This window comes from Archocentrus centrarchus, chromosome 10, assembly GCF_007364275.1.
Source record: "Archocentrus centrarchus isolate MPI-CPG fArcCen1 chromosome 10, fArcCen1, whole genome shotgun sequence".
In the NCBI taxonomy this organism is placed as follows: domain Eukaryota; kingdom Metazoa; phylum Chordata; class Actinopteri; order Cichliformes; family Cichlidae; genus Archocentrus; species Archocentrus centrarchus.
The window spans coordinates 38,404,729-38,430,386 of record NC_044355.1 but is presented as its reverse complement, the minus strand read 5'-3'; the positions used below and the strand labels follow the sequence as shown (position 1 = coordinate 38,430,386).

The 25,658-nt window shown below is 43.8% G+C and overlaps 1 protein-coding gene across 2 annotated transcripts in view; it reads right to left on the bottom strand.

The window, feature by feature from the left end:
* Positions 1–10,295: 10,295 nt before the first annotated feature.
* The window catches only part of fat2 (FAT atypical cadherin 2), a 116,275-nt gene continuing 100,912 nt past the window's right edge, over positions 10,296–25,658 (bottom strand). Inside the window, exons 25-29 of one of the 2 annotated variants that reach the window (XM_030738688.1) lie at positions 24,651–24,798; positions 21,256–21,355; positions 21,007–21,155; positions 20,601–20,878; positions 10,296–12,625 (exon numbers count right to left, since the gene is read on the bottom strand). In XM_030738688.1, the coding sequence (XP_030594548.1) occupies positions 12,132–12,625; positions 20,601–20,878; positions 21,007–21,155; positions 21,256–21,355; positions 24,651–24,798 (1,169 nt within the window). In that variant the 3' untranslated portion in view covers positions 10,296–12,131. The remainder of the gene's footprint in view (positions 12,626–20,600; positions 20,879–21,006; positions 21,156–21,255; positions 21,356–24,650; positions 24,799–25,658) is intronic. The other variant, XM_030738689.1, reaches the window with a different exon arrangement.

The window sequence follows — 25,658 nt, the reverse complement described above, 5'->3', positions numbered from 1 at the left end:
GAGAAATTTTTCCAAAAATGTATCCACAGAGATGAACTGAAGCAGCTCATTTCTAGACCTCTACAGTATGCAGAGTTTTTGCATACTGAAAGTAGAGCTGTGCTAATTCTGTGAATCAGTGAAAAAAAAAAAACAGTGTTTGATTGACAGTTTTTAAATTTCAGCTCAGGTGAAAGGGTCTTAGATATTAAAATCAAACTGTGCTAATACAGTGAGGTTAGAGTTAACAGGTTCTAGTACAAAAGCAGCTGATTGAGTAAAATCTAGAACATGTTCTTTGATTGCAGGGTGGAACTTGGCAGCTCCATAATTATAGTGCAGGAGGAGGAAAATGCCGAGCCGGCCTGTTATTCCTGTTTAAACATGACTGAGACTCTACAGCCACATCAGCGTCTCGATGAAGCCTCAGCTGAACAATACACCAGCCACTTCATTAGGTACACATTGCTAATACTGGGTTGGACCCATTTTTCCTTCAGTACTGTTTTAATTCTTCATGGCACAGAATCATCAAGGTCCTGGAAAGATTCCTCTGAGATTTTGGTCCATGCTGACATGACAGCGTCACACAGTTGCTGCAGGTTTGTCAGCTGCATCCATGATGAGGTGCTCTGCTGGACTGAGATCTGGTGACTGTGGGGTCCATTACACTACAGAGAACTTACTGTCATGTTCAAGAAACCAGTTTGAGGTGATCTGAGCTTTGTGACATGGTGCCTTATCCCGCTGGAAGCAGCCATCAGAAAAAGGTACACTGTGGTCATAAAGGCGTGGACATGGGCAGCAACAATACAACAATAATGTCCCAAGAAAATATCCCCACACCATCACACCACCAACAGCCTGAGGAAGGATGGATCCATGCTTTCATGCTGACCCTACAATCTGAATGTAGGAGCAGAAACTGAGACTCATCAGACCAGCTAACCTTTCTCCAATCTTCTGTCGTCCAGTCTTGGTGAGTCTGTGTGAACTGTAGCCTCAGTTTCCTGTTGTTAGCTGACAGATGTGGCACAGGTGTGGTCTTCTGCTGCTGCAGCCCGTCTGCTTCAGGGTTCAGTGTGCCGTGCATTCACAGATGCTCTGCTGCAAACTTTAGGTGACGTGAGTGGTTATCGGCTCGCAGCAGTCTGCCCATTCACCTCTGACCTCTGTGACATCAACAGGGCCTTTTCTCCCAGAGAGCTGCTGCTCACTGGATATTTCCTCTCTGCAGAGCTTCCCTGTGAACCCCACAGATGGATGTGAGGAAGAGCCCAGCAGATCAGCAGTTTTGGTAGCATTAAGCTTGATGGACACTTTCTGTGTCTGTCGTCAAAATGTAATGAAGCTGCTGTGTGTCGTCTGCAGTGTGCATGGTTTCAGCTGCACACCTGACACATAATGCAGAGGGAGGAACTACAGCTCACTGCTGCCCTGGGGTCTTTGAGCATATGAGTACAGCCAACATAGGAAGTGACTCACATCAGTAATTATATCATCACTTAGTGTGTATGTATGGATCAATAGCTTTTTACAGTCAGACATCCACTCGTCCTCCACCTCATCTCCGTAACCATGAAATTACCACACTCCTTCATTTAACCATCAGCTGTTTGAAGCTGTTAACCTAAAGGGGAAGGAAGTGCAGTTATTTTCATATATCTTTGAGACTCATTATGAAAGTGGCTTCAGAAATGTAATGTTTTCCAATTTGAATGAAAGCTGGCACTTCAGGCCTACAGAGAGTGCTTTACTTAATTTATGTTAGTGCATTTAACTTAAATTATGCTACTTTTTAAAGTGTACTCTCTGCACTTTCTGCCCACATATGGAGGAGTAACACTGTGCATACTAACTTCAGTTAATAATACAGTGTACATATTTTACAAAGTAACAAACATCAGGAAGCACAAAGACTGGAGGGACTGTAAAATGAAGTAGCCCAGATCTACTCTGCTGTGGTACACTGAGTTCTTGTTACTACCTTAAATACTTCACACTCAAAATGAGAAACTTTGTATATTTCCATGTTGCTTAGACAATGCCAGTGTATCTAATGTTACAGTGTGCATTCATCAAATAACTGCAATAGAACTTAAATATGATTCATGTAGGTAAAAATGTGGGCAAAGAGGAGCCACTGCTGTAAGATGAGCCTGATATCTAAAGGCTCTCACTTGTTCTGAGCGGACACTTCTCCCACATGAGCCTAAAAGTTTATCCAGAATCCTTTGTGATGTTTTCTCCAGTGATTGATCAGAATCAGACATCCAGGGTATCAGTGCTTGTTTCTGCTTTTCTTATGAAGCTATGACGGTTCAGAACTGCTAGAAATATGATTAAAAAGCACCAAATTCCACCCCTGCTCTGTGTCCTTCCAGAGCCTGAAGCTGTGAACATATCCACAGCATGAAGGTAAACCTTTGCGTGGCTTCAATAACGATAATAAAATTATTGTAACTAAATGTTGTAAGATTTGTGTTTTAAAAAAAGATTTGTTGGGTCAAAGTCTGTATCCTGTTCATGTCATTTATGCAGTGGATATTTCTTATTGCAGGCTCGATGAACACACAGCCACAGCTTCATCAGAGGACTACACACACTCATTAATAAACTCATTCTGAAGAGGTTCAGGAAACCAGAGTCACGAGGCAGGCATGTGTTCAGTGCTGAACACAGGAATAAAATATGAGAAAATAAATAGATTCAAAATTAAAGCACAAAACAAAAGCATCGATAAAATACAAGGCACAATTAAACATGAGTGAAACAATAAAATAAAAATCTTAAATCAACATCTCAAAGTGGGCTGAAAGTCAAGCAGGGGGGGGGGGGCTCTTTGGCAGTGAAAAGGCCTGTTTAACACCCCCCCCCACACACACACACACACACGCACACACACACACACACACACACACGCACACACGCACACACACACACACACACACACACACGGACACACACACACACACACACACGCACACACGCACACACACACACACACACGGACACACACACACACACACACACACACACACACACACACACACACACACACACAGTGAGGTGCTCCCAGCTAAAACTGCTAGAGCAGAAAAAAAGCAGGGGGTAATATGTCAATGGTAAATGCACTAGTTCTTATATAGCGCTTTTCTACTCTGACTGAGCACTCAAAGCGCTTATATGAGCCCTAACATTATTCATTTATCCACAAAGAAGTTTAGACATTTCTCACATGCTTCAGGCGAAGGCTCAATGCAGGTAGACTGAGGAGCATTTAGAACAGTATCAGTAACACTAAATAATACACGAGGCTTGTAACAGTTTAACAAAATGATATTTGACAGGTGCCCTCTTTTGGCATCTTTCACAGTTGCCTAATAACAATGCCAACAGTCCTTTAGTATTTGAAACGACACCTGCAGTTTGAGTCATTCGAGCAGGGCTCAGATTTACTTTCAGGCTGCCTGGGTTTTAATGGAGCCACGGTCGTGTGGCAGTAGCCAGGTTTGTTGTGGCAGTGACACTGAACTCGGCTTCCCAAAAGCTCTGCTTAATTAAAAATGTTTTTTTTAATTACTTAGCCTTTATGCAGCTTTATTTGATAGTTCACAGTGGAGAGAGACAGGACAGCAGGGACAGAGAGTCTGTCAGGACACCGCTGTGTGACCTGCAGAAACTGGACCCTGATGCAGGACTCGGCAGCAGGATGAAACTCAAAAAACAGCTTTTATTGCTGGAGTTTTCCACAAATAAACAAACAAGTACTTCACATAACGAGAGGGAGAATAATACAAAGAGCAGGAGGAGGACACAGACAACAAATACACAAGAGGTGATGAGGAAAGTGGAAACAGCTGGGGAGAACAGGTGAGCAGAACACACTAACGAGACAAAGGGAAGCAAAACTGAATACAAAGTTCACAATGCAAAGGGCTACAGAGTAAAACAGGAAGTGCCTTAACAGACCTACACGAGTGAACTTGACAATGACAAAACTGAGGAAACAAGGGGGAAAAGGCAATCGGAATCACACAAAGACATCCCAAAACTCAACAATCCTGGGTCCCTGACCAAGATGGGGAAGACACGCAGTAAATGGCCACGGGTCAAGATGTGACATACATACATGGTTGCCTACCCTAGTGCGCTTTTTCACGTACTTTTTCATAGAACTGTATGCACTGATTTTTCCAGTGTTGCACTTTGTAGCCGTTCCTGAGCACTAAGCAGATCGTAGAGACTGATGCCTGGACGGTCAGATGAAAATTAGCTTGTAGTTTGTTGTCTGCCTTCAAAATACGTGCTGCTGTTGCTCTAATCATGTTTCTCAACCATGAAAAGTTAAGTGATGCAGTTTGTTGCTTCTCTGGCTGATGAACTCAACATCTTCTTTGCGCGCTTTGAGTCGGGAAGCCGACAGCCCGCTGCGCTCCCGGCCGGAGGGGCGGAGACACTCACTGTGACGGAGCGCGACGTGAGGAGGGCATTTAGACGTGTAAACACCAGGAAAGCGGCTGGACCAGACGGTATTAGTGGACGTGTCCTTAAGACCTGCGCTGACCAGCTGGCACCTGTGTTTACACTGATATTCAACCTCTCACTGAAACTGTGTGTGATTCCCACCTGCTTTAAAAAGTCCATCATAGTCCCTGTCCCAAAGAAACCACACCCCAGCAGCCCCAATGACTTCAGGCCCATAGCACTCACCTCTGTGGTGATGAAGTGTTTTGAGAGACTCATCAAGACATTCATCACCTCCTCACTGCCCACCACCCTCGACCCACTACAGTTTGCATACCGGCCAGACAGATCCACAGATGACGCCATATCCTTCCTCCTCCACAAGACCCTTTCACACATAGACACTGGTAAGGGGAACTATGTGAGAGTGCTGTTTGTAGATTACAGCTCAGCATTCAACACCATAGTTCCCTCCAGGCTGGTCTCTAAGCTGCTGGACCTGGGCCTGGGCCCATCCCTGTGCAGGTGGGTTCACAGCTTCCTGACCAGCAGACCACAGGTGGTACGAGTGGGTCACCTCACCTCATCCTCCCTCACCCTCAACACTGGATCCCCCCAAGGCTGTGTGCTCAGCCCTCTGCTGTACTCACTGTACACCCATGACTGCGAGGCCACGTCAGAGTCCAACGTCATCATCAAGTTTGCTGACGACACTGCTGTTGTGGGACTAATCTCTCACAATGAGGAGACAGCCTACAGGAGAGAGGTCTCCCGCCTGGAGAACTGGTGCCAGGAGAACCACCTCCTGCTCAACGTCAGCAAAACAAAGGAACTGATCGTGGACTTCAGCAGGAAGCAGCAGAGGGACTACCATCCACTTGTCATCAGTGGTGCTGAGGTGGAAAGAGTGGACACTTTCAAATACCTGGGAGTGACCATCTCACAGGACCTGTCCTGGACTCATCACATAAACATCACTGTGAAGAAGGCCAGACAGCGTCTCTACCTCCTCAGGCGGCTGAGAGACTTCAAGCTCCCACTCAAGGTGCTCAGGAACTTTTACACCTGCACCATCGAGAGCATCATGCGTGGGAGCATCACCACCTGGATGGGAAACTGCACCAAGCAGGACTTCATGGCCCTAAAAAGGGTGGTTCGTTCAGCTGAACGGACCATCAGAACCACCCTCCCCAACCTGCAGGACATTTACACCAAGCAGTGCAGGCTGAGGGCCATGAAGATCCTAAAACAGCCCAGCCACCCCGGACACTCTCTCTTCTCCCTGCTCCCATCAGGCCGGCGTTACCGCTGCCTGAGGGCTAAGACTGAAAGGTTGAAGAAGAGTTTTTACCCACAAGCCATCCGTCTGCTCAACTCTGAGCCCTAACTGGACCATTATTGCACAATGTAAATATTATAATTTATAAAAGTGTGTATAGTGTATAGTATATAGAGTATAGTGTATAGTGTGAATTACTTTTTTTTTTTTTTTTTTTTTTTTTATTTTTATTCTTCTTATTTATATGTGTGTGTATATATGGTTGCAGGTACAAAATACATTTCACTGTGCATTGTACTGTGTATAACTGTGCATGTGACAAATAAACACAATCTTAATCTTAAAAAATCTTAATCTCTTAATCTTGTTGACTTAAAAAAAAAAAACAGATGTTTTCTTTATAGATAATTCATACTTTTTCTCCGAATTTCACCTCTCCTCACTCAGGCCCTTTAGCTGTCCTAATATGCTGCTGTACTTCAGCCAGTTTGCTTCACAGGTGAACTCATAGCTGTGATTTCAGGAAACACCACCAGTGGCTGAAAAAGAAGCAGCTGGCCAATTAGCTTGTGTGACACATTTCCCAGGCATCCACTGGTTATGTCTTATCCCAGCCCCAAACAAAACAAGAGCAACTATAACATTTCAACAAACAGATTTTATCTATTTTCAGCGTTTTCACCTCCTCACACAGAAAGAAGGATGAGACAAAGAAGAGACTGGGGAGCAATAATCAGACAATTACAATTACAACAATTACAGCCTTACATTAATATGACTGTATTAGCTGATACTCATTTCCCTTAATACCAGAAGAAGGGTCATATTCTTATGTGAAACATTACATCAGTCATTATGCTAAACAAGCAGGACAAATTGTTTGTATTTAATGGCTGAGGAGATGCTTAGACTGTCATCTGGTGGTACTTCAGTGTCTGTGTGATTCAGCTCAGCAGGTGATTAGCTGAAACAGTATCAGTGTGATCAGTCAGATCTGGCCGTTATAATGATGAGATAATCAGGAGGCTGGGAGCATCAAGCAGCTAATGGGAAAAACTGCCACACTGGAGACAGAACAGCTTAATGTTTGGAGGCTAAATGTAAGATTAAAGCAGTTGGACACAGAATCCTGTGCAAGTTACTTTAAACGTACTCATTGTAAATAAAAATAATTTACAGCTTTAATAAAGCTATCCACAGAATGCAGCTTCCTATGATGCATGCAGTCTGCCCCGAGTCCAGCAGGAGAGGAGCCAAGCTAACGTGGCTAAATGTGGGCCCTTGAAGCTGACCGTGTGCATCACACACCATAAGAGCAAAGGTCAAGGAAACTGCAGGTTAAACCACAGTGAAATCCATTTACAGCAAAGAGCAATTATGAATTCCATTCAATTAAATTTTATTTACATAGCATCAAATCACAACAGTCACTTCAAGGCGCGTTATACCATAAGGTAAAGACCCTACAATAATAAATAATGAGAGGACAAATATCAGCTGAAAGGGTAAAAACAGCTTCAAGGAAAATCTTAGAAAACATAAGTCATTAACTCCAAGTGGAGTAGCTGAAAGCAGATTCCCCAAGAGTACAGACACCTTATCAGGTAACGTCAGGACGTGTCAGAAAGTTGCTGACTAGGTCAGATAAGAGTGTTTCTTTTAAAATGAGAGTTTGAAACATACACGCTCTGCCTCACATTTATCTCACCTGCTGGCATCCCTTCACACTCTCACAACCTCAGACTACAGACGAAGGTGTTGGCACTGTCATCCTGCCGTTATCTCATTTTCTCTTCACTACGCGGCTTTAATCAGTTCAGAAACGTCACCGTGAGTCTGTGAGGAATTCAGTGGTTGCAGCTTCTGCTCGTTTTCTCTGCGTTTGACGTCTTTAGAATTGTTCAGTGCAAACACGCTTCAGTAACGATCTCACTCGAGGAAACTGTTCACAAAGTGCGCCATGAAACCTTTTCTTCTTAGCTGTGTAAAGTCTCCATGAGGAATTTGATTGGATGCTTTCAATGGATTTTGTAAGTATTTTATTTAAAAAAAAAAGTTTTTTTTAAACTTTAACTTGGTCCATTTCTTGGACGTGAACTTCATATAGGGCAGTGAATCTGATTTTTAAGGTTTCAGATGACTGAGGGTATCTCTTTGCTGGCATGCACCTGAGCTGTCCGTTGGCTCCTGGCTCTCCGTTGCTCTCTGTGTGGCTACAATGCAGATCTCCTGACAACTGGACCTCTTGTTACTCTCAGTATGTTTTAGTACCTTCCTAAAAGCATAAATCTATTTGCTGTTTAGTTCAGCTTGAGCCAAGATGATAGAAAGAGACCCTTTGGTCAGGCAGAAGTATGGAAGTATACATGATGAAAGGTTTCGACAGGTGAGCCTATGGATGGATCATTAGCTTCTGCCTTTGTCTCCGGATTGCTGGGTTTGGCTTACCTTCACTCTCTGTGTGGCTGCAGTGCACACAAGCCTGCTGCCGCCTCTCAGTGCCATCATCTGCCAGTAGTGTGGTTTTGTACCTTCCTAAAAGCTCAGACTAGTGTGCCAGCTGAGATGACGAAGAGTACCTTTGATTAAGATCACTGTACAGGAAGTAAAACTCTTGAGGTTTTAGTGGCTGAACCTGTGGGAGCGTTGCTAACCCTCTGAGGTCATCACCAGTGTTAAGCCTAAACCTACCCCAACCCTGTACTCCCTGAACAGAAATGACCCATTGTGCTTGATTAGAGTTATAGTTAGGGTTAGAGCTGGAGCTGGCATTGATGATGACTTGGACTTCATCCAGTCCCAGTCTGAGCCTACCTCTGCTCGTAATGACTTTATGACCACCTTCAGCTCTTTTTACCTGATCGGTTCATGTCATGTTTGTTTAAACATGCATATTTGTTAATAAATATTTGTGTTAAATAATGAGGATTATGAACTGAGCAGCTCTACCTTCATATACAGACTCATCAATGTTTAGAGCTTGTGGCCCATTGAAGAGTTTTTGGTTTCTATGATGGGGTTTTTGACCTGCTGATATGGAAGTATGGCTAAAATCATAGGCAGTCAATGCTTCCACAGGATCACCTGCAGAAACTAAGAGTTTTACTTCCTGTGCATAGATCCTGTTTATCTTATAGTCATCTTGACTCGAGCTGAACACAACAGGTTGTATTTCACGAACTGCTGAGACACTGTCAGGTTTTCACTGTGCTGCTGTTGCAGTTCCAGAAAGTAAGATCCACATCTGTGATCACACCAAGGTTTCTAACTTCTGTAGCATTTTCCAGAGACAGTTGTGATCATTTATCAGAAATTTCTACATTCTCTCTTTTGACCCTCTGATCAGGACCTCTTATCGCAATTTAACTGCAGAAAATTACTCGTCACCCGGTTTTCAGTGCTTAAATCAGGGAAATATATAATTATGTATAACTGTATTGGTATATGGTTGTTATTGATAAGCTGACAACAGGTTATAATCACATCAAACAGTAATGGTCCTAAAACGGACCCCTGGGGGACACCATGTGATATTTCCCCCGTTAGGTGGGAATGTTTTATTCCATATATAACACTTAAGAGTTGTGAGAAGTAGGATTGGAAAGGTTTTAATTAATACCTTATGAAATAAATGAAGTAAATATTTGACCAAGTAAATTTCTCACCATGTTGCACAAATTCAGATTACACGATTTCCCCTGATAACGTTAATCCCGTCTGTAGAGGACCGAGTGTTTGTCCATCTGGCCTGTTTTGACTGACAGAGGCCAATATGGTCAGTATTTACAGAAGATAATATCTTTATTGATATTCTCTTTACAATATTGGAAAACAAAATGGAAAGACGGCATCTTAATAAAATCTCTCACAGAGAAACATCAGGGCAAAACATGGGGACGCCCACATTGGTACAAAAATAAACTTTATGAATGAAATTAATACAAACAAAACATGTCAGTACATTCATGTGATTCATATTCAGCACAGCGACACACAGACACCAAGTATGAGCGGATTATAGGATCGTTTTTGTACAAACAACTTGAAAACAAAGGGAAAGAGCTCACAGTTGATCGCCCAGTGAGAGAGCACGTTTAAACCTTAACGCCTACATTAAGACATTTTTAAAGGCTGTCTCTTAGGTCACCTCTGACCTTTGTGCGTAACATAAACAGAAGTAAGCGATGATCACACAGTGGTAGCCGTGCACGTCTCTCTTTCATATGAGTGAATTTAAGCTGCAAATGCTTCCAAGCCTGAATTCTTCCAGTTTCTTTCGGAAATTGAGCCAAAGCTCAGCAGGACTGCAGTAAAACCAGCAGCAACTTAATATGACTCAATATTTAGAGTGTGTGTGCTTTGATTTGGCACATATTGGTGCCAGATGGGACAGATTTGACAGCCAGGACATTAAAAACCAATGAGAACCATTTTTGTTCTTACCCAGCCCGGCCTGAATCCCCCTGCCTGCTAACGCATTCATGTTACTACAAATACCTTCTTCCAGTACAAGTGCTGCCCTCATGTCCTGTTTATCTCTCCAGCCTCTGAGCGAGCTCAGCACATATTCAGTTTATGCAGGCTTTGATTTTTTTTTTCTTTTACATTTGCAAACCCGGCACGTTTTGGAAGCAGCAGTAAACACGGTGCTCATATTCACCCGGCGCTCCAACACAAACTGTCCAAACAGCAGCAAAATCCAATCAGCCTCCAGGATCTGATCTTCTGCTCTGGAATTCACAAACCACCCGAGGCTCTGCGGTGTTTGGACTGTATCATCACTCCCTTACACTGGTTTCTCTAATAAAGGAACTTACTGAAAAACTCACTTTAATGATAACAGCTTCCTGTGTCAGCTTTTAAAGCCTGACGTCGTTAAGCTGATCTAATCTGTCCTTCAGTTCTTAAAATCAAACAAACACTCAAAGCTCTCCCAGCTGGTACAACAAAGTGAGCTTGCTAACCTCCTCAGCTTCAGGTCCACCCTGAGAGTGATTTTCTTTCTCCTGCAGCCTTCAAATATTTGGTGTCGGGGACACCGTGAGCCTGTGGGAGTTTTTCACGGGAGGACAGTTTTACGTTGTCAAAGTGCTTCGGCTGTCCGGTTATTTAAAGTTACTGAAAAGTACGAGCACGGCTACCACAGCGTGGATCCTTTAGTCACAAAACAGACACGTTCATCTGCATCTGAACCCATCGGTTTGTGAATCACCAATGAAATCAAAAGAGAGAGTTGATTCATCACAATGTAGAAACGTCAGCTTTCGACTGAAGCTCCTTAAATTCAAATATTTATTTGTAATTTCTTCCAGTTCAGATCATAAATTAGTTCAGAAGAAATTTGGCCCTTCTCAGAGGGAATTTCCACATTATTAGGAGGGATTTTAATACTCCACACACGTTTGGGTTTTAGACTCCTAATGAAACAAACCGATCAGTTACAAAGATCACGTCATTTCTGCTCAGTTTCTGGAAAAGGAAACGTTACCTTTTATTGCTGTTCTGTGTCATACAGCTGATTTTATAAATTGATGTTCAGGCTAAACATCAAACTCTCAGATTCTAACAGTCACTTTTAAAAATGCTGCGTTCTGCACAACAAGCTTTTCTGCTTGTTCGATCCATTTAAAATGGCTGCATAGACATTTCTTTCCTGCTGCAGAGACCCCCCCACTTTAAGAGTTCCCTTTATCACGGAGGGCAGCGATACACGAACACAGAAAATACTGTCATTGAATTCACACTCATTAAAATCCACGAGGAGATGCTTACAGAGTTTTTACAGCTAAAAATACAAAGTCACAAATCACATCACTTTTTTTTTTACCGAGGATCCAGCCCTCTGAATGCTAACAATAAACACCGTGATTCTCCCGCATGAAATGTGCTTTAATACGCTGACATTTGAAATTGTTAGACACATCATAAACCTGTGTTTCTGTTCTCTTATGAACAGATATGAGCACATAACACCCAATGTATCAGTGTTCAGCACAGCTCCACCTGATGCTGTGTGAGTGTGGGGCTCATCAGATGTGTTCTGAGTGCAGAGAGGCAGACAACGCACAGCCGAGTGGGTGATACCGTTCATGATTTCACAGCCCCGACGAGTCGGCGAGCGCTCTCAGCGACGTCTCCCACACCAAAAGATGAACTTGTGCTGAACTTGTTCTGCGGAGGTATGAGAGCGGTCCTGAAATACTCCGTCTAGTCTGGCGCAGCAAGACTGCAACACTTTAAAGAGTCAAACAAATCAAAGGTGTGTGAAGAATTGTTCTACATGCTGCATTCATCCGCCTCCGAGCGAGGCACAGATCAGATCTGACAGCGAGAGCGCAGTTTGAGTACGAGTACATGAAGCTGCCTTTGGATGGATCTGAACTGCTGAGGGTCACATGTCACAGTCTTAAAACATCACCTCCTCGCAGCTCCCGTAGTCGCTCTCCACCATGCTCGAGCCGTCGCAGCTGCGTGGGTTCTGTCCCGCAGGTCGGGTTTGAGGCTGGGCCTGGTTCGGCGCTGGTGGCGGGCTGGCCTGCTCCGCATACGAGGGCATAGCGACACTGAGGCGCATGCTGAGTCTCTTGTAGCCCGTGACATTGTCGAGGCTGCGGGTGTGCTGGGTGGGGTAGTAGCTGATGGCAGTGTACTCGTTGGGGCACTGAGAGCTTGGAAGAGGAAGTCCGTCCGGACCGAGGAAGTCATCCAGGTTCTGGTTACTGTAGCACGGCGGCAGGGGTGCGCGGCGGTCGCACCGCTCCAGTGGGAAGGGGAAGCCACCAAAGCGAGAGTTCCTGCGAGAGTCCATGGTGGAGGTGGAGTAGGTGTCTTCTACAATGTCAAACTGAGGGAACTCCTGGACCGTCGGGCGGCCGTAGTAGTCGGGGTCAGCTGGGTAGACTGAGGACAAGAAGGAGAGGAAGAAAATTCATTACTGATGGTTTCACACAGTGTCAGTGAGAAATGGGCCTTTTCTTTACTGGACTCATTCCACTCACATTTAAATCTAAAAAACATTCCCAACACACACCCCAGAATCAGCAGAGTTTTTTCTTCTACAATAACTTCAGCATTTGAAGAGGTCCATGCACATTTTCACCTTCATACTATGAATATTTTGAGTTACAGCTCTCCGGGTATGCAGAGATGGGTCCAAATGACATTTTCAGGGTTGAAAAACACGTTTAAACTCTGTTAAAAACTGCAACCAAATCAATTTTGCACTCACTCCAAGAGTCACTTCAGTGAATGTTTGATCTGTTTCTGATCATTCACTGGAGACAACCTCACAAAGTGCATTCTGGGTAAACCTTCAGGGTCATATCAGCATGTGGGATAGGTGGCTGCCAAGTGGGGCAGTGTGTGCGAGTTACATTGAATAGTTTTTGTGGAGCTTCATGTGACTGTAGGTCATATGCAGGTGCTGAAGAGTCACAAGGTTAAGTTTTGTTAAAGCAGTTGTACTTTTACCTAACATCTCCAGGTAACTATACAGGACTACTTTTGTTCTTTCATTTAACTTTATGCTGTGACGCTGCTGCTGGCGCCTGACTTCAACAGATTCACACTTTGAATCAGGTATTGATCATCGGTCATCGGTGAGCTCTCACTGGAAAAGAAGAATGGAAAATGTCCGCTTTGATTGAACTAATAACTGCTGCTGCCTGTGATCACTGATAAAACCTTGTTCAGTTTTTTTCTGTATCAGTATCTCAAATTTTGTTGGAATATCGTGATATCATTCTACATGCTAGCACCCGCACCTAGCATGAAGGTAAAATTCTGCACGGCTTCATTTAATAAAGTTTTTTAAACATGAAGGCAGCGCTTTATTACAGTGAAAATACATTTAAATTGCAGAAACTTCTTCACACTCAAACTGAACGGTTAACACTGAAAATAGGGTTTGAAAAGGTTTATCAGTCTGCATATTAAAAGCTTAGCTGTGTGGGTTTGATTTGGAGAGCATGCGGAGGAGGTGCGTGAGGACAGCTCAGCGTCCCGAGGTCACCGTATCTCACTTAAAGGCAGGTGACTGATCCAGGAGCACGCCTAATGACTCTGAGTAGAATAATCCTGCTCCCTCCTCTGTAGCCAAGATTCAAACAATTCAAGGGCAACCTTAAAGATTAGCTCCTCCATCTTTCTGTATACCCACCACGTGCTCTTCAGTGTTCAGCTGTTTCCCTGAAAGGAATCTCCAGCTACGTCTCAACCTTGAAATACTTATTTTATGATTTCAGGAAGCTAATCCAAAGTAAGAGGTGGGATTTTAATCATGTGCTGCAGAACTAAAAGAGGAGCAGCTCGTATTATTTAGCAAACAGGAAGACGGTGAGAAGAAAACGTGCTGGTTAGGTGACCTTTGGCTGCAGAGAACTGATGACGTCGGTCAGAGCTCACCGCTCTCTGCACAGCGTCCCTCTCTAAACGAACGCCATGGACACGTTCATATTTATTTAAACCTAATGTATAAAGACTTTAGTCGTTTAATGCTGAGCACGTTAGTTTTCAGCTACACCTCAGGGCTATAACGCCTCTTAAATACAATGACAAAGGTATTATGGTTTTTAACTGTAACACTAAAAATCATCATCAACCTGGAAAATCCATAAAGATCCACTGCAGCTCTGGATCTGCTTGGTATTTTATTTCTACAGTAATCACTGATAAATGGAGTTTTTAAAAAGTCACCTCGGGTTCATCTCAATAATTAAGTAGAATGAAAAAAGCTCCACACATTCAGATATGACAAAATATTTAATTAAGGTTATTATTATACAAGAATGAGCTCAATTCATCAGGAAAAGAATGGGACACTAAAAAAACGGAATAATAAAATCATAAATAAAGTAAAATTAATATTCTGTATTATGTAAGGTGAAATTGTCCATAGGTGTGAATGTGAATGGTTGTCTCTCTCTGTCTCTGTGTTCGCCCTGCGACAGGCTGGCAACCTGTACAGGTGTACCCTGCCTCTCACCCTATGACAGCTGTGATAGGCTCCATACTGCAGTGTTCACCTGAGCAACAGGTGACACCGCTCACACAAAACCTCCACATCAGTGCTGGTGGAGGAGGAGGAGCATTGGTTAAAAACCCGCGACAGCGAGAATGAGCCGAAGCCTGTTTACTAATTTGAAAATGTATGAATGAATGAAACTGTGAGAGCTACAGCAGCTCATACTTTCAAACAGGGATTTTTATTTGTTTTCAGAGATGGATAAAGGCGTCAGCTGTGTAACTGATCAAAAACAAGAACATATCAATGAGCCCATACGGTCACACAGTAGGGAAAAATGAGCCGATATCAAAGAAAGCAAATATAACAGGGCTGCCTTTGGGTCTCTAATTAGCTTGAAACAGCTCTGATTGATCTCAACCAGCTTTGAAACCTTTGTTTCAGGTTCCTCCACACTCAAACTCACCTCCACTCATGAACTGGGTTTAAAATCTTCAGATAACTATAAAAAAATAAATGAATGGAATAAAAATGACTTATTAAATGAAAAGGTATTCATTCAGTGTTTTTTAGCTCCTTATTGGAAGACATGTCCACAGCATCTCCTTCATCTACTGATTGAATGAAAGAGCATTTAATTGAGAGCAGAGGATTCAGTACCTGCTGCTGGATTTTAATTCTCTTAAAGTCATGAAAACATTTAGAAAATCATCCTTTTCTACTCGAGTGGAAACTTCTGACGCCGCACCCAGCCTACGCTCACACCATCGTATGAGTTTGTGTGGCTAAATCCTCAGAACCAACAAAATGAGCAACAATCATCATCATCATCATCATCATCATCATCAGCAGCAGCAAATCATCCCAAAGCATCCCAGAGAACAACCCCCTGCAGAAAGGAGGAGGAGAAAAAAAACAAAGTTGTTTCCTGAGGATTACCACTTCATATTCCTGCCCTTCATCCCCAAATCTCAAAGTAACAAGGCAGACACATTCTACACGTTGCTCCGACAAATATTAAGAAGCCTCCTGCTGTTGGTTTGGTTACTGAGAATACCAAGCAGACTCCCAGCTGTGAGACGGAGACAAAATGAGACAAAGGAGGAGCAGGGGAAATGCAAAGGAGACAAAAACGCTGGAGGAAAGGAAAGAAGATGAGGTGGAAGGGTGGATGAAGACAAAATGAAAGGACAAAGAGGTGAAAAGAGACAACAGATGAGCGGAAGAAGTAATAAACACAGCTAAGTGTTCACACACGAGGACGTGAAACCCTGGCAGCATCTTTAAAGCTCCCCTCTCAAATTAAATTCATCCACACTAACAACCTTTGTTCAATAACTCATTAGCTGGTGCCACAGGCAGACAGCAGGAGCTCCAGATGTTTTCAGATCCATGCTAATATCCGCCCTGCGCCCGGCTGTATGATGCAAGCGAGCCCCTTCAGCCCCACATCCATAAAGTTGTGTGAGTAAATATGATGCCAATCAAGATAAATTCTTAATGTGGGGGTGGTCTAGACTTTCAAGGGGTCACTAATTTATCATTTTTATAATCTATAAGTAATTTCAAGAAATAGTTTGTGAATATTTTATCTTAAAAAGTAAGATAACAACGTATTTTTGTCACAAAAATTTATACAATCTCCAAAATATGTACGTAAGGAACTGATAAAGTGGTCACCTGATTTTAATGTCAGAAATTATTGTTATGTATTAGCAAAACAAATTTCACTGTATTGCACTCAAACAGAAACAATGTTGACCATTTTTAGGGGGTCTGGGGTTTTTTTTGGGGGGGGGTATGGGCCAGCCTTCGCTCCCTACGTGCATCAGTGAGCCTCGGTCGCCCGTGACCCCGTCGCTGGTTCACCACCGCTCCTTCCTTGGACCACGGCAGACCGGGAACACCCGACAAAGAGCTGCAGTGTTGGAGATGCTGTGACTCAGTCGTCTAGCCAACACAATTATGACCTGAAACTAGACCATGAACACACTGTTTACTGAGGTCAGAGAGAAAGAAAGCTGAGGGCCATCTTCTCACAAACGTCAACAAGCTTCAGCCCACAGAGCGTCTGAGATGATCCATCCACGGCACAAGGTTAGTCATTAGTATGCTGCTGCGTGGTTTGGATTACCCGCTGTGAAAAAGTCCTGATCACGAGTTTAATGTCCACACAGAGGGATTCTTCTCTGACGCCTTCATATATTTGGTGTCCGGGGCACCGTGAGCCTGTTTTTAAAAGCTGAGCTTAAAGATGTGCTGCACATTCACAGAGCTGATAGAAAACTGGAGAGGCAGAGAGTGACCACTTTATAACAAACCCCAAAGAGACAAAGAAAAAGAGGAAAAAGAAAAAGACGAAAAACAAAAGGACAAAAAAAGACGAGCACGTCCTCCATCAGGAGACGCTTGGACCGGAAACACGGCCGATCTGTCAGCAGGTTAAAATTCCCTCTTGGTCTGATTCACATGAAGATGTAGAAATGTCACTCAGTGCTGTTTGGAGGAAGCTTTCTATCTGAAAATGTCCAGCTGGGGATTTTATTCAAGGTCTCAGATAGTTTTTATCTGCTAAGCTTGTTGGAGAAAGTCTGCAGCCTCTGGGCCTCATTTAATCAGTGAAATGATGTGTAGAAGCAAAAATCATAATTAGAGTCAGAACTCACCATCATGTGTATTTATGCCTGAAGCAGGGGGCTCACGCTGGGCTAGGGCTGGCTGCTGAGCTGGAACAATTTGAAAACTGGGGACAAACTCTCAAACTTTCCCTTCAGCAACAAACGCTTAGAGTTGTTTTCTTAAAGTCTGATATTCAAACTGCCTTGAAAAGACCATTAAAAGTAATGAAATTCCCCTTTCAAGGCTTTCTGTGGCGCTTCCCGATCACAGAGATATTTAAGAAGGGCTCACAAAGAGTGACGCAGTAATCCCACCTCACAGCTAAAAGGGCTGCCATCCACGACTGTGTGCATGTTTTAACCACAGATCAGTGCGGCTGCAAACTGTCACTGTCAATAATTCATTTAGAAACACAGAAAATAAATGAAAACATTCAATATCAGCAGTAATCTCATGATGTTTGGAAGATTATGAGCTGTATTCATAACAGCAGCCACGGCTTTAATCTTCTTCAAGCATAAAAGCTCAACGAGGAATTAAAATGAAGATTGGAAAAGTATAAATCTGAGAATTAGTGCTTCTTAAAACTGAACCAAAGTCCTCAGGAATACATGCTGCTGTTTTTTGGCACTGATTTAAAGAAAATCCCACATTGACACCACAACCACTGCAAAATGATTCGGACCCAGAAGGAGTCCCAGCTAGAAGATGATCCTGGGGGTGACCTTTCATCCTCTCCCACACGCTGATATGAGCCCTGAAGATTTACCCAGAATGCACTTTTTCTAACAGAGCTTAAATGTGTGTTTTCAGGCCTGAATATCTCCTGTACTCATGAAGTTATGAGGGCTTAAAAATGCTGGAAAAAAAATCACATGACCCTGAACCCCTGAAATTCTGAAAATATGCAGAGTCACATTATCTTCCTGTGAGGTGTGATAGTCAGAGCTGGGTATCGGGGCCACAGGGAAGCCTCGGGGGGATTTCGACTTTAACAATAACAGGCTTATAAGGAGCGAAGCAGCTCGCAGAGAAATGCATCCTTTCTTTTCCTGATAAGGTCAAACAGATGAACGACCTGCCAGCCGGTTGTTGCCTGGGGAGCGATGGCACGACAAACACCTGGCCCGCCTCTCTTCATCTGCCCGAGCAACAAAGCAATGCACGGGTGGGTCGCAGCTCCGCGGTATCGATTGCTTACAGAAAGTATGCATGGGAAAGCAGAGAGAGGCCGAATGTGGCGAGGAGGCAGAGGGACAAACAGAGCAGAGATGGATTAAACAAAGAGGCTTCACACGGATCCTAAATCTGTCTAATCAGTGAGCCTCACAGGGAGAAAGAGGAAGATGAAGAGCGGCACAGATGTTCTGTTTTTATAGCAGAACGAATGCCATTCATAAGCAAAACTTTACCAAACTCACTGATACCAAAACTAAGGATATTTCATGAAGCCCACAGCAGCCGTAGTATTTATAATTGCATTGAAAAGGCTGCAACAGGTGAGTTATAGAACCCCCCCCCCCCCGTACAGCTGTTATGAAGAGGGGAATTATCCACAGAGACCAAAGCAGCTTCTGTATCAGCCTGTAAACATGTTGATTTCTGCTGGACAGCTTTAACATGGGGGTCTATGGGGATGCACGTTTTTCACCTGCTTGATCGTAACACAGCTCTGTGTACATGTGATTTTTGCCACGCTAACCATCAACACGCTAGAGCTCAACGGATGATCCCGGGACAGACTTAAGGAGCGTGAGCGATGACAGCTGAAGGGCACTAATGAGACGGAGCGTGGAGACAAAGTCAAAGAGGAGACGAGGGAGACGTGAGCGCAGACTGAAGCAATCACAGATAAAATAAAGATGTGCAGCAGTGAAACAGAGAAATCACTTTGCTTCCTGATGCTATCGCTTCCCGTTGGCCTCTGTGAATGTTTCATCTTCCCGAGTTTAATCAGCGACTGCGGCTGACAGAGCCACATTTCCCACGATGCAGCGCTCTGCATCGTGATTAAATGCTTGTTTACAGTGATGCTGAATGACTGAATCGCTCAGCCTCTTCTGACCTTTCGTGTCAGAACTGAAATGCTGCGGTGACTTAGACGGCATTCTTCCAAATTATTTTCCAATTTGATTATTTGAAACATTAACTATGTCTTATTGAAAAGTCAGAGCTTTAATTTATTCCCCGAGGGCATCATATTCTTCTTTAAAACAGACTCCACGTTTCCCAGGAAGGACCGGGCTCCAGCCTCCACAGCAGGGACGCTGGTGTTCTCTGTCCTCCATTAAACAGTGCACACTGCTGCAAAGCTTAAAATTCAGTTTAAGTTTAAACAGGAAATAAAAAATAAAAAAAGCCGAAAGGAATAAATTGTACTAAAGAAAGTTTAAGCGCTTCAACTGAGGGTCATACAAAATCAACAACAATCAACTTTATTATATTTAATGAAGCCATGCTAACTTATACCTTGAGTCTAATTGCTTCCTAACAGGACTGTTTCCTCTGAGCAGCTGTGAGCATCAGTGTGACGATCCATCACAGTCTGAATCAATGTCTGAGACGTAGAGCTGCAGAAACAGCGCTGCTACCTGGATGTTGGATCTGTTTCTGATCATTCACTGAAGGAAACTTCACAAAGTGCATTCTGGGTAAACTTTCAGGCTCATGTCTCCTTTAACCTACATTTGATAGCAGGATCATCGTCTCTCTGTGACTCCTTCTGGGTCAGAATCACTTTCTGATACAGTCATGCGGCAGGCTAAATGAGTCACTGCTCCTCTTCATCACCTGCACCTACACCGCTCTTCCAACTGTAACACACGTATGCGCCGTGTTGTGGGTGGAAAGTGGTCCGTTAACTCCCCCAGGTGCTTCAGGTCTAACAGCTTTCCTGGCTGATATCCAGCTTTGCATTCTGTGCAGTTGAGAAAAGCTGCTGATAGTCCTGCTTTATTCTGAATATTTATGTTCACGATCGGATGTCTAATATTTTTTAAATATCCATTGACAGACTGAGAGTGCACCAGCGTTTGAGAGCTTAGATCTTAAACCTTACTGAGTGTCTTTTTTAATCCGGTTCCTCCTTCAGGAGATCTTTCAAATCAAAAGTTTAGAAGATGTGTGATAGCTGATACATTTGCATATGATACTTCCAGCTGTGTCTCTTGGGCTTCTTGGAAATTTCCGTTTAAACTTTTTTGGTGTCATTTATTCACCACACATCATCAGAAAACTGTCCCAGCTGATTGGCCCAGCTCAAGCGTGAACAGGTTCAAAGAAATAAATGCTCACCTTCGTAGTCCAGGTCCCAGTGGTTCTTCCTGATGGAGTCGTTGTCAGAGCTCGAAGGCGGTCTGACAGGAAGATTGGGAGCAACGCTGCACACCACGGGCCCCTGTGTCTTTGGAGACCCCCCTCCAGATGAACCGATCTGGCTGTGTGGACGCAGCGACCTGAACGGTGTGTGGTCGAGGTTGTTGGTGGGGCCGACCAGCGAGCTCATCTCGATGAGGTTGACTTCCTGGGAGTTTGCTTTGAGGTTCTTGACCAGACTGGGCTGTAAGTACCTGCTGGTGAAGCGGCTGAATTTAGGGATTTTACAGCAATTACAGCGATCTGTAAGCTGAAAGCTCGGATGCTGACTCTATCGTTAAATATCCAGGACGGATGGAACATCAGACACAAAATGTCCTCTTACCCGTTAGAGTCCTGGACGCAGACCGGCTTTTTCTTCTTCTGCTGAACATATCGTTTCCTGATGCAAACAAAGATGCCAACCAAGAAGACTAATCCGAGCACACCGGCACCAATCTCCATGATCTCCATGTAGCCAAACACTGGAGCGACCTGAAGGACAGGATGACAAAGGATTGAAAATCAAAGTTTAATTTACTGCTACTGAAGAAGAAAGAAAAATTAAAATCACGGGTTTGTTGTCCTGACTGACCACAGGCAGCGGTTCACAATGGATGGTGCCATCAGTGACTTTACAGCTGAACCCTCCAGGACACACATCAGATGAACAGGATTCAGGGTCATTGTGGCACCTGAAGGGTTAAAGGGAAGAACGTTAAACCAATTTCAGAGTAAAACTCAAATCTGACAGGTTTAAACCCAGACAGCAGGCAAAACAGTTACTACAACAAATATATTCACTTCAATTTCATTTATATAGCATCTAATCACAACAAGCATTGCCTCAAAGTGTTTTATATTGTAAGGTAAAGATCCTACAATAATACAACCCAACAATCAGATGAGCACTTGGTGACAGTGGGAAAGAAAAACGCCCTTTTAACAGGAAGGAACCTCCAGCTCAGGGAGGGAGACAAGACAAAGGACACACTGTGGGTGAGAGCCACTGTCAGAGGCCCTGAGACGGTCATTTGTAACCTTCACTAATGCTGTTTCTGTACTGTGATGAATTCTGAAACCTGACTGAAACTCTTCAAATAAACCGTTCCTCTGCAGATGATCAGTTAGCTGTTTTACAACTACTCTTTCAAGAATCTTTGAGAGAAAAGGAAGGTTGGAGATTGGCCTATAATTAGCTTAGACAGCTGGGTCAAGTGATGGCTTTTTAAGTAGAGGTTTAATTACAGCCACCTTGAAGGTCTGTGGTACACAGCCAACCAATAAAGACTGATTGATCATTTTTAAGATTGAAGCATCAATAAATGGAAAGACTTCTTTGAACAGTCTAGTAGGAATGGGATCTAACAAACATGTTGCTGGTTTGGAGGAAGTAACTATTGAAGTTAACTGTTAATAAACAGACTGCGTTTCACTCTTTACAAACTGCTGTGCTGAATTTAAAATTGGCTTTAAATGTTCAGAAAACAAAATTATGACCTTAAATGTGAGATTGGCTGAATTTAAATCAGGAAAGTCATTCAATTTGTACGGATCTGTTCTCATAGCTTTTTAATCAAACATCACACAAAGTTAGCAAATGTAAGGACATTTATGTTTGCTGGATTATTTCTGTGTTGTAACAATGCTCGCTGGCAATAAATCTCACACTGTTGGAAAGGCCTGTTTATTTCCCTTAAATGGAGCCACGTCTGTGAGGAAAATGCATCTGTGGGTTGAGCAGCAGAGCTGCACCCATGAAAAACAGCTGATTCTGCTATCGACTCCTTCTTAGAGCTTCTGGTACTCCGGCTGCTGACAGTCGGGCTCGTCATCTTTGGAGGCAGTCTCAGTGCAGAGAGATAACGAGCTGAGATTCTGCATCCAGTCGCAATCCCACATCTCCACAGTCTGGGACCGAAATCTAACGCTCAGCCCCGCAGAGCGAGTTTATCAGAGACTACCTCCAAACAAACTACGTCAAACTGAGCAGCTTCTGTGATCACAGCACATCGGTCTCTGTGCAGCTGCAAACCTCCAAAGAAGGCCAGCGGAGCTTGAATTAAGATGATATAATGTGACAGTTCTGAAAGGCCTGGTGAAGGCAGGTTCTGTTTTTTTATGAGCAGCAAAGGAATGACATCATTCTGTAAATGATGAAAGATCCCTGTCATAGCTGGCACAGCACTGCACCTTATCTTTCCTCCCTCCAAAGCTGGTTTTTTTCTACTCATGAAAATGCCTCAAATCAAGTGTTTTCTCTTTAAACTGTAGCAGCACTTTGGTCCCGAAATCTGTCTGAACAAGCGCTCGTTAGTGGAGAGGAGCACAAAGGCTGCCACCTCGGCCGGGACCGAAGGTCAAATTGGCTCATGATACTAAAAGCTTCACAGTGGCCCCCCGTCTTTCAGGCCCGGGCACAAAACACCACCCAGAGGACCTGCTGGCACAGCTCTGATTGCTAAGTGCTGGAGCGGCAGTGCTCACAGAAATCTGTCACTTTGCTCTACATGAATGTGCCCACAGATGCCCCGCTGTACTTCACTCAGAGTACTTCCCAGCAGTGCTTTACAGAGCAAAATACATTTACTGCTGTTATTCTCTGGACTTTGCAGATGAGAGCAAAGTTTTTCAATGACTTTGGACACTGTAAATAAAACTTCCTCTTGTCCGCTGCGCAGACTGGTGACAGCTTGATAAAATATCTCTGCACGTTTTCCCAGTCCTGAAGCAAAAACACGCCGCCTGCAATTACCATCCAGCAGCAGCCATTTTTCATGCAGCGAATTAATCCAAACCCACCAGGAAGAGGGACGGCTGCTCACTGCTGCGGGGAGCACGGCAGCGTTAATGAAGGGAAGGAGATGCAAATGCAGCTGCAATTCTGTGAGGGGAACACACCGAGATGGCCGAAGGGTGCTGAGCATCTACGCGTGTGCGTGTTTGTTGGTCTGGTTTTCACAGTTTGGTTTGATGTCTTTTGTTTTCAGGTCATTTTAGTCAGTTTGTTTGTTCAGTTTCATTTTTATTTAGTTTAGTTTGCTTTTTATTAGCTTCACCAGATTCAAAATAGTTGCAGCAACCAGGTTGAGGCGACGCGTCCAAACAATGACGGTCTGAGTCAGACTGACTGAGTCATTCTCAGACTGGTTGGTGAAGGTTTGCAAATTACTGCCATCTCACTTGTGCGTGCTCCTGGATTGCTGGAAGAGGCTGGGACATTTGAGGACATTTTTAGTTTGGTCAGTCCTTAAGAAGCAGGTGGACACGCAGGAGCCTGCAGACTGTGACCAGCAGGAGTGGGTCTCCATCACTCAGGATGGAGCCCAGAGGCTGATACCCAGCAGACGTTATGAAGAAGAAGAGTAAACACTGTAATACTGACTCTGTGAATATTTATCTGCCACTAAAAGTCTGTGAAACCTATAAAAAGCTGATGACTATTCTTCACTGTATCACAAAAACCTGCCAGAAAAAAGGATCTGAACAAAAGGTGTGCCCCTGTCAATCCTTTTGGCCATGACTGCATAAGCAAGCATCAGAGTGAGGAAGGAAGGTTCAGCCTTCATTTGCCATTTTCCACATAATGATTCCCGGAGAATCAGGTTTCCACAGCAGTTTTCTTCTCCCAGGGAAACAGCTGGAAAATACTCGGTGTTGTTTCGCCGTGCGAGGATACAAGGGGAAGTTTAACCCGCCAGCTTTGTATTTTTCCTGTTCTATACCTCTCCTACTTAAAATATTGATTGTAATGTGTTTTATGATAACTCTGATGAAGCCACAAGCTGACGCTCAAACAGGAGCTTTAACAGTTGCTGTGAAAAGAGATTTAATCGTGTAACCAGCATGAAAGCATGGATCCATCCTGGCTCGTCCTGTCAAATATCTGAGGGCTGATTCTGCAGCTCTGAAGGAAAATGAGGTTGACTGTACCTAATAAATTGGCTGTGGTGTGATCAGTACATGAGTGGTGTGTGGACATGTGCCTACCTGGCGTTGTCCAGCGAGCAGTTGCACATGTAACCTTGAGCCTTAGGTATGCACACCCTGCCGTCGGTGCACGGCTGGGAGGCGCACAGGTTGTCGGTCAGCTCGCACCGGGCGCCATGGAAGAGTCCCGCACACCTGCAGCGCGGCTCTGCGGAGTAAATAAAACACACCCAGACATCTGAGACAAGAGCGACTGATCAAAGCCACAGCGAGTTTCCCCTACAGGCACGAAATAATCAAAGCAAAGGTCAGCCAGATCCAACCCGGGAGAGCAGCAGCGTGCTGATGTTTAAAGGGAAAAATCAGCCTTAAAAAAGAGCACCAAGTTTATTCTCCTGTGGATAACTGGCAGAAAATAACACCTGACACCCACTCCAGAGCAGCAAACATCATGTTTGCCGCATCTTTCTGCATCTGCAGGAAAACCATCAGGGAAGAGGAAACAGAGCCAAGGAAGCAGAAATTAAGGACACAGGCTGAGGGCCGGGCTGTGATTCTGCTGTTATTGCTCCAAACAATTTCAGAAATCTCTGAAAAACCTAAAGAGCAGCAAACTCGATTAGCAGGCACTGACTTTAGCACAGACTAAAATAACTGCACCCACACATTTAAGCCATAAAAATAAACCAGTAACATATTTATTGCTGGAATTGTCTGCATTTCTCTGAGGTCTGTGAGGAAATGAGCCTCCTGCTCAGCTGATCTGAGCTCAGTCCTGATGAGTTTAGTTAGTTTCCCTTTTTTGTTCATGTCGGTTCTTTAGAGCAGCTGTTCCCAAACTTCACTTTCTAACTCTGCAAATCTTCTGCTGCCCACTGAGACCTTTAATCAGTAACTCTGAACATGTCACTGTTTGCTTGTTTTAATTTTTCCTGCTACTGATGGCATAAAAAAGACCAGAGGATCAAAAACAGCTCATATTTTCTTTTTTTAAATCCTGAGTTTCAGTATTTCTATGTCTCCTCTCGCGGAGTTTGTGAGAAACAGAGGAGGAGACGTGGATATGAG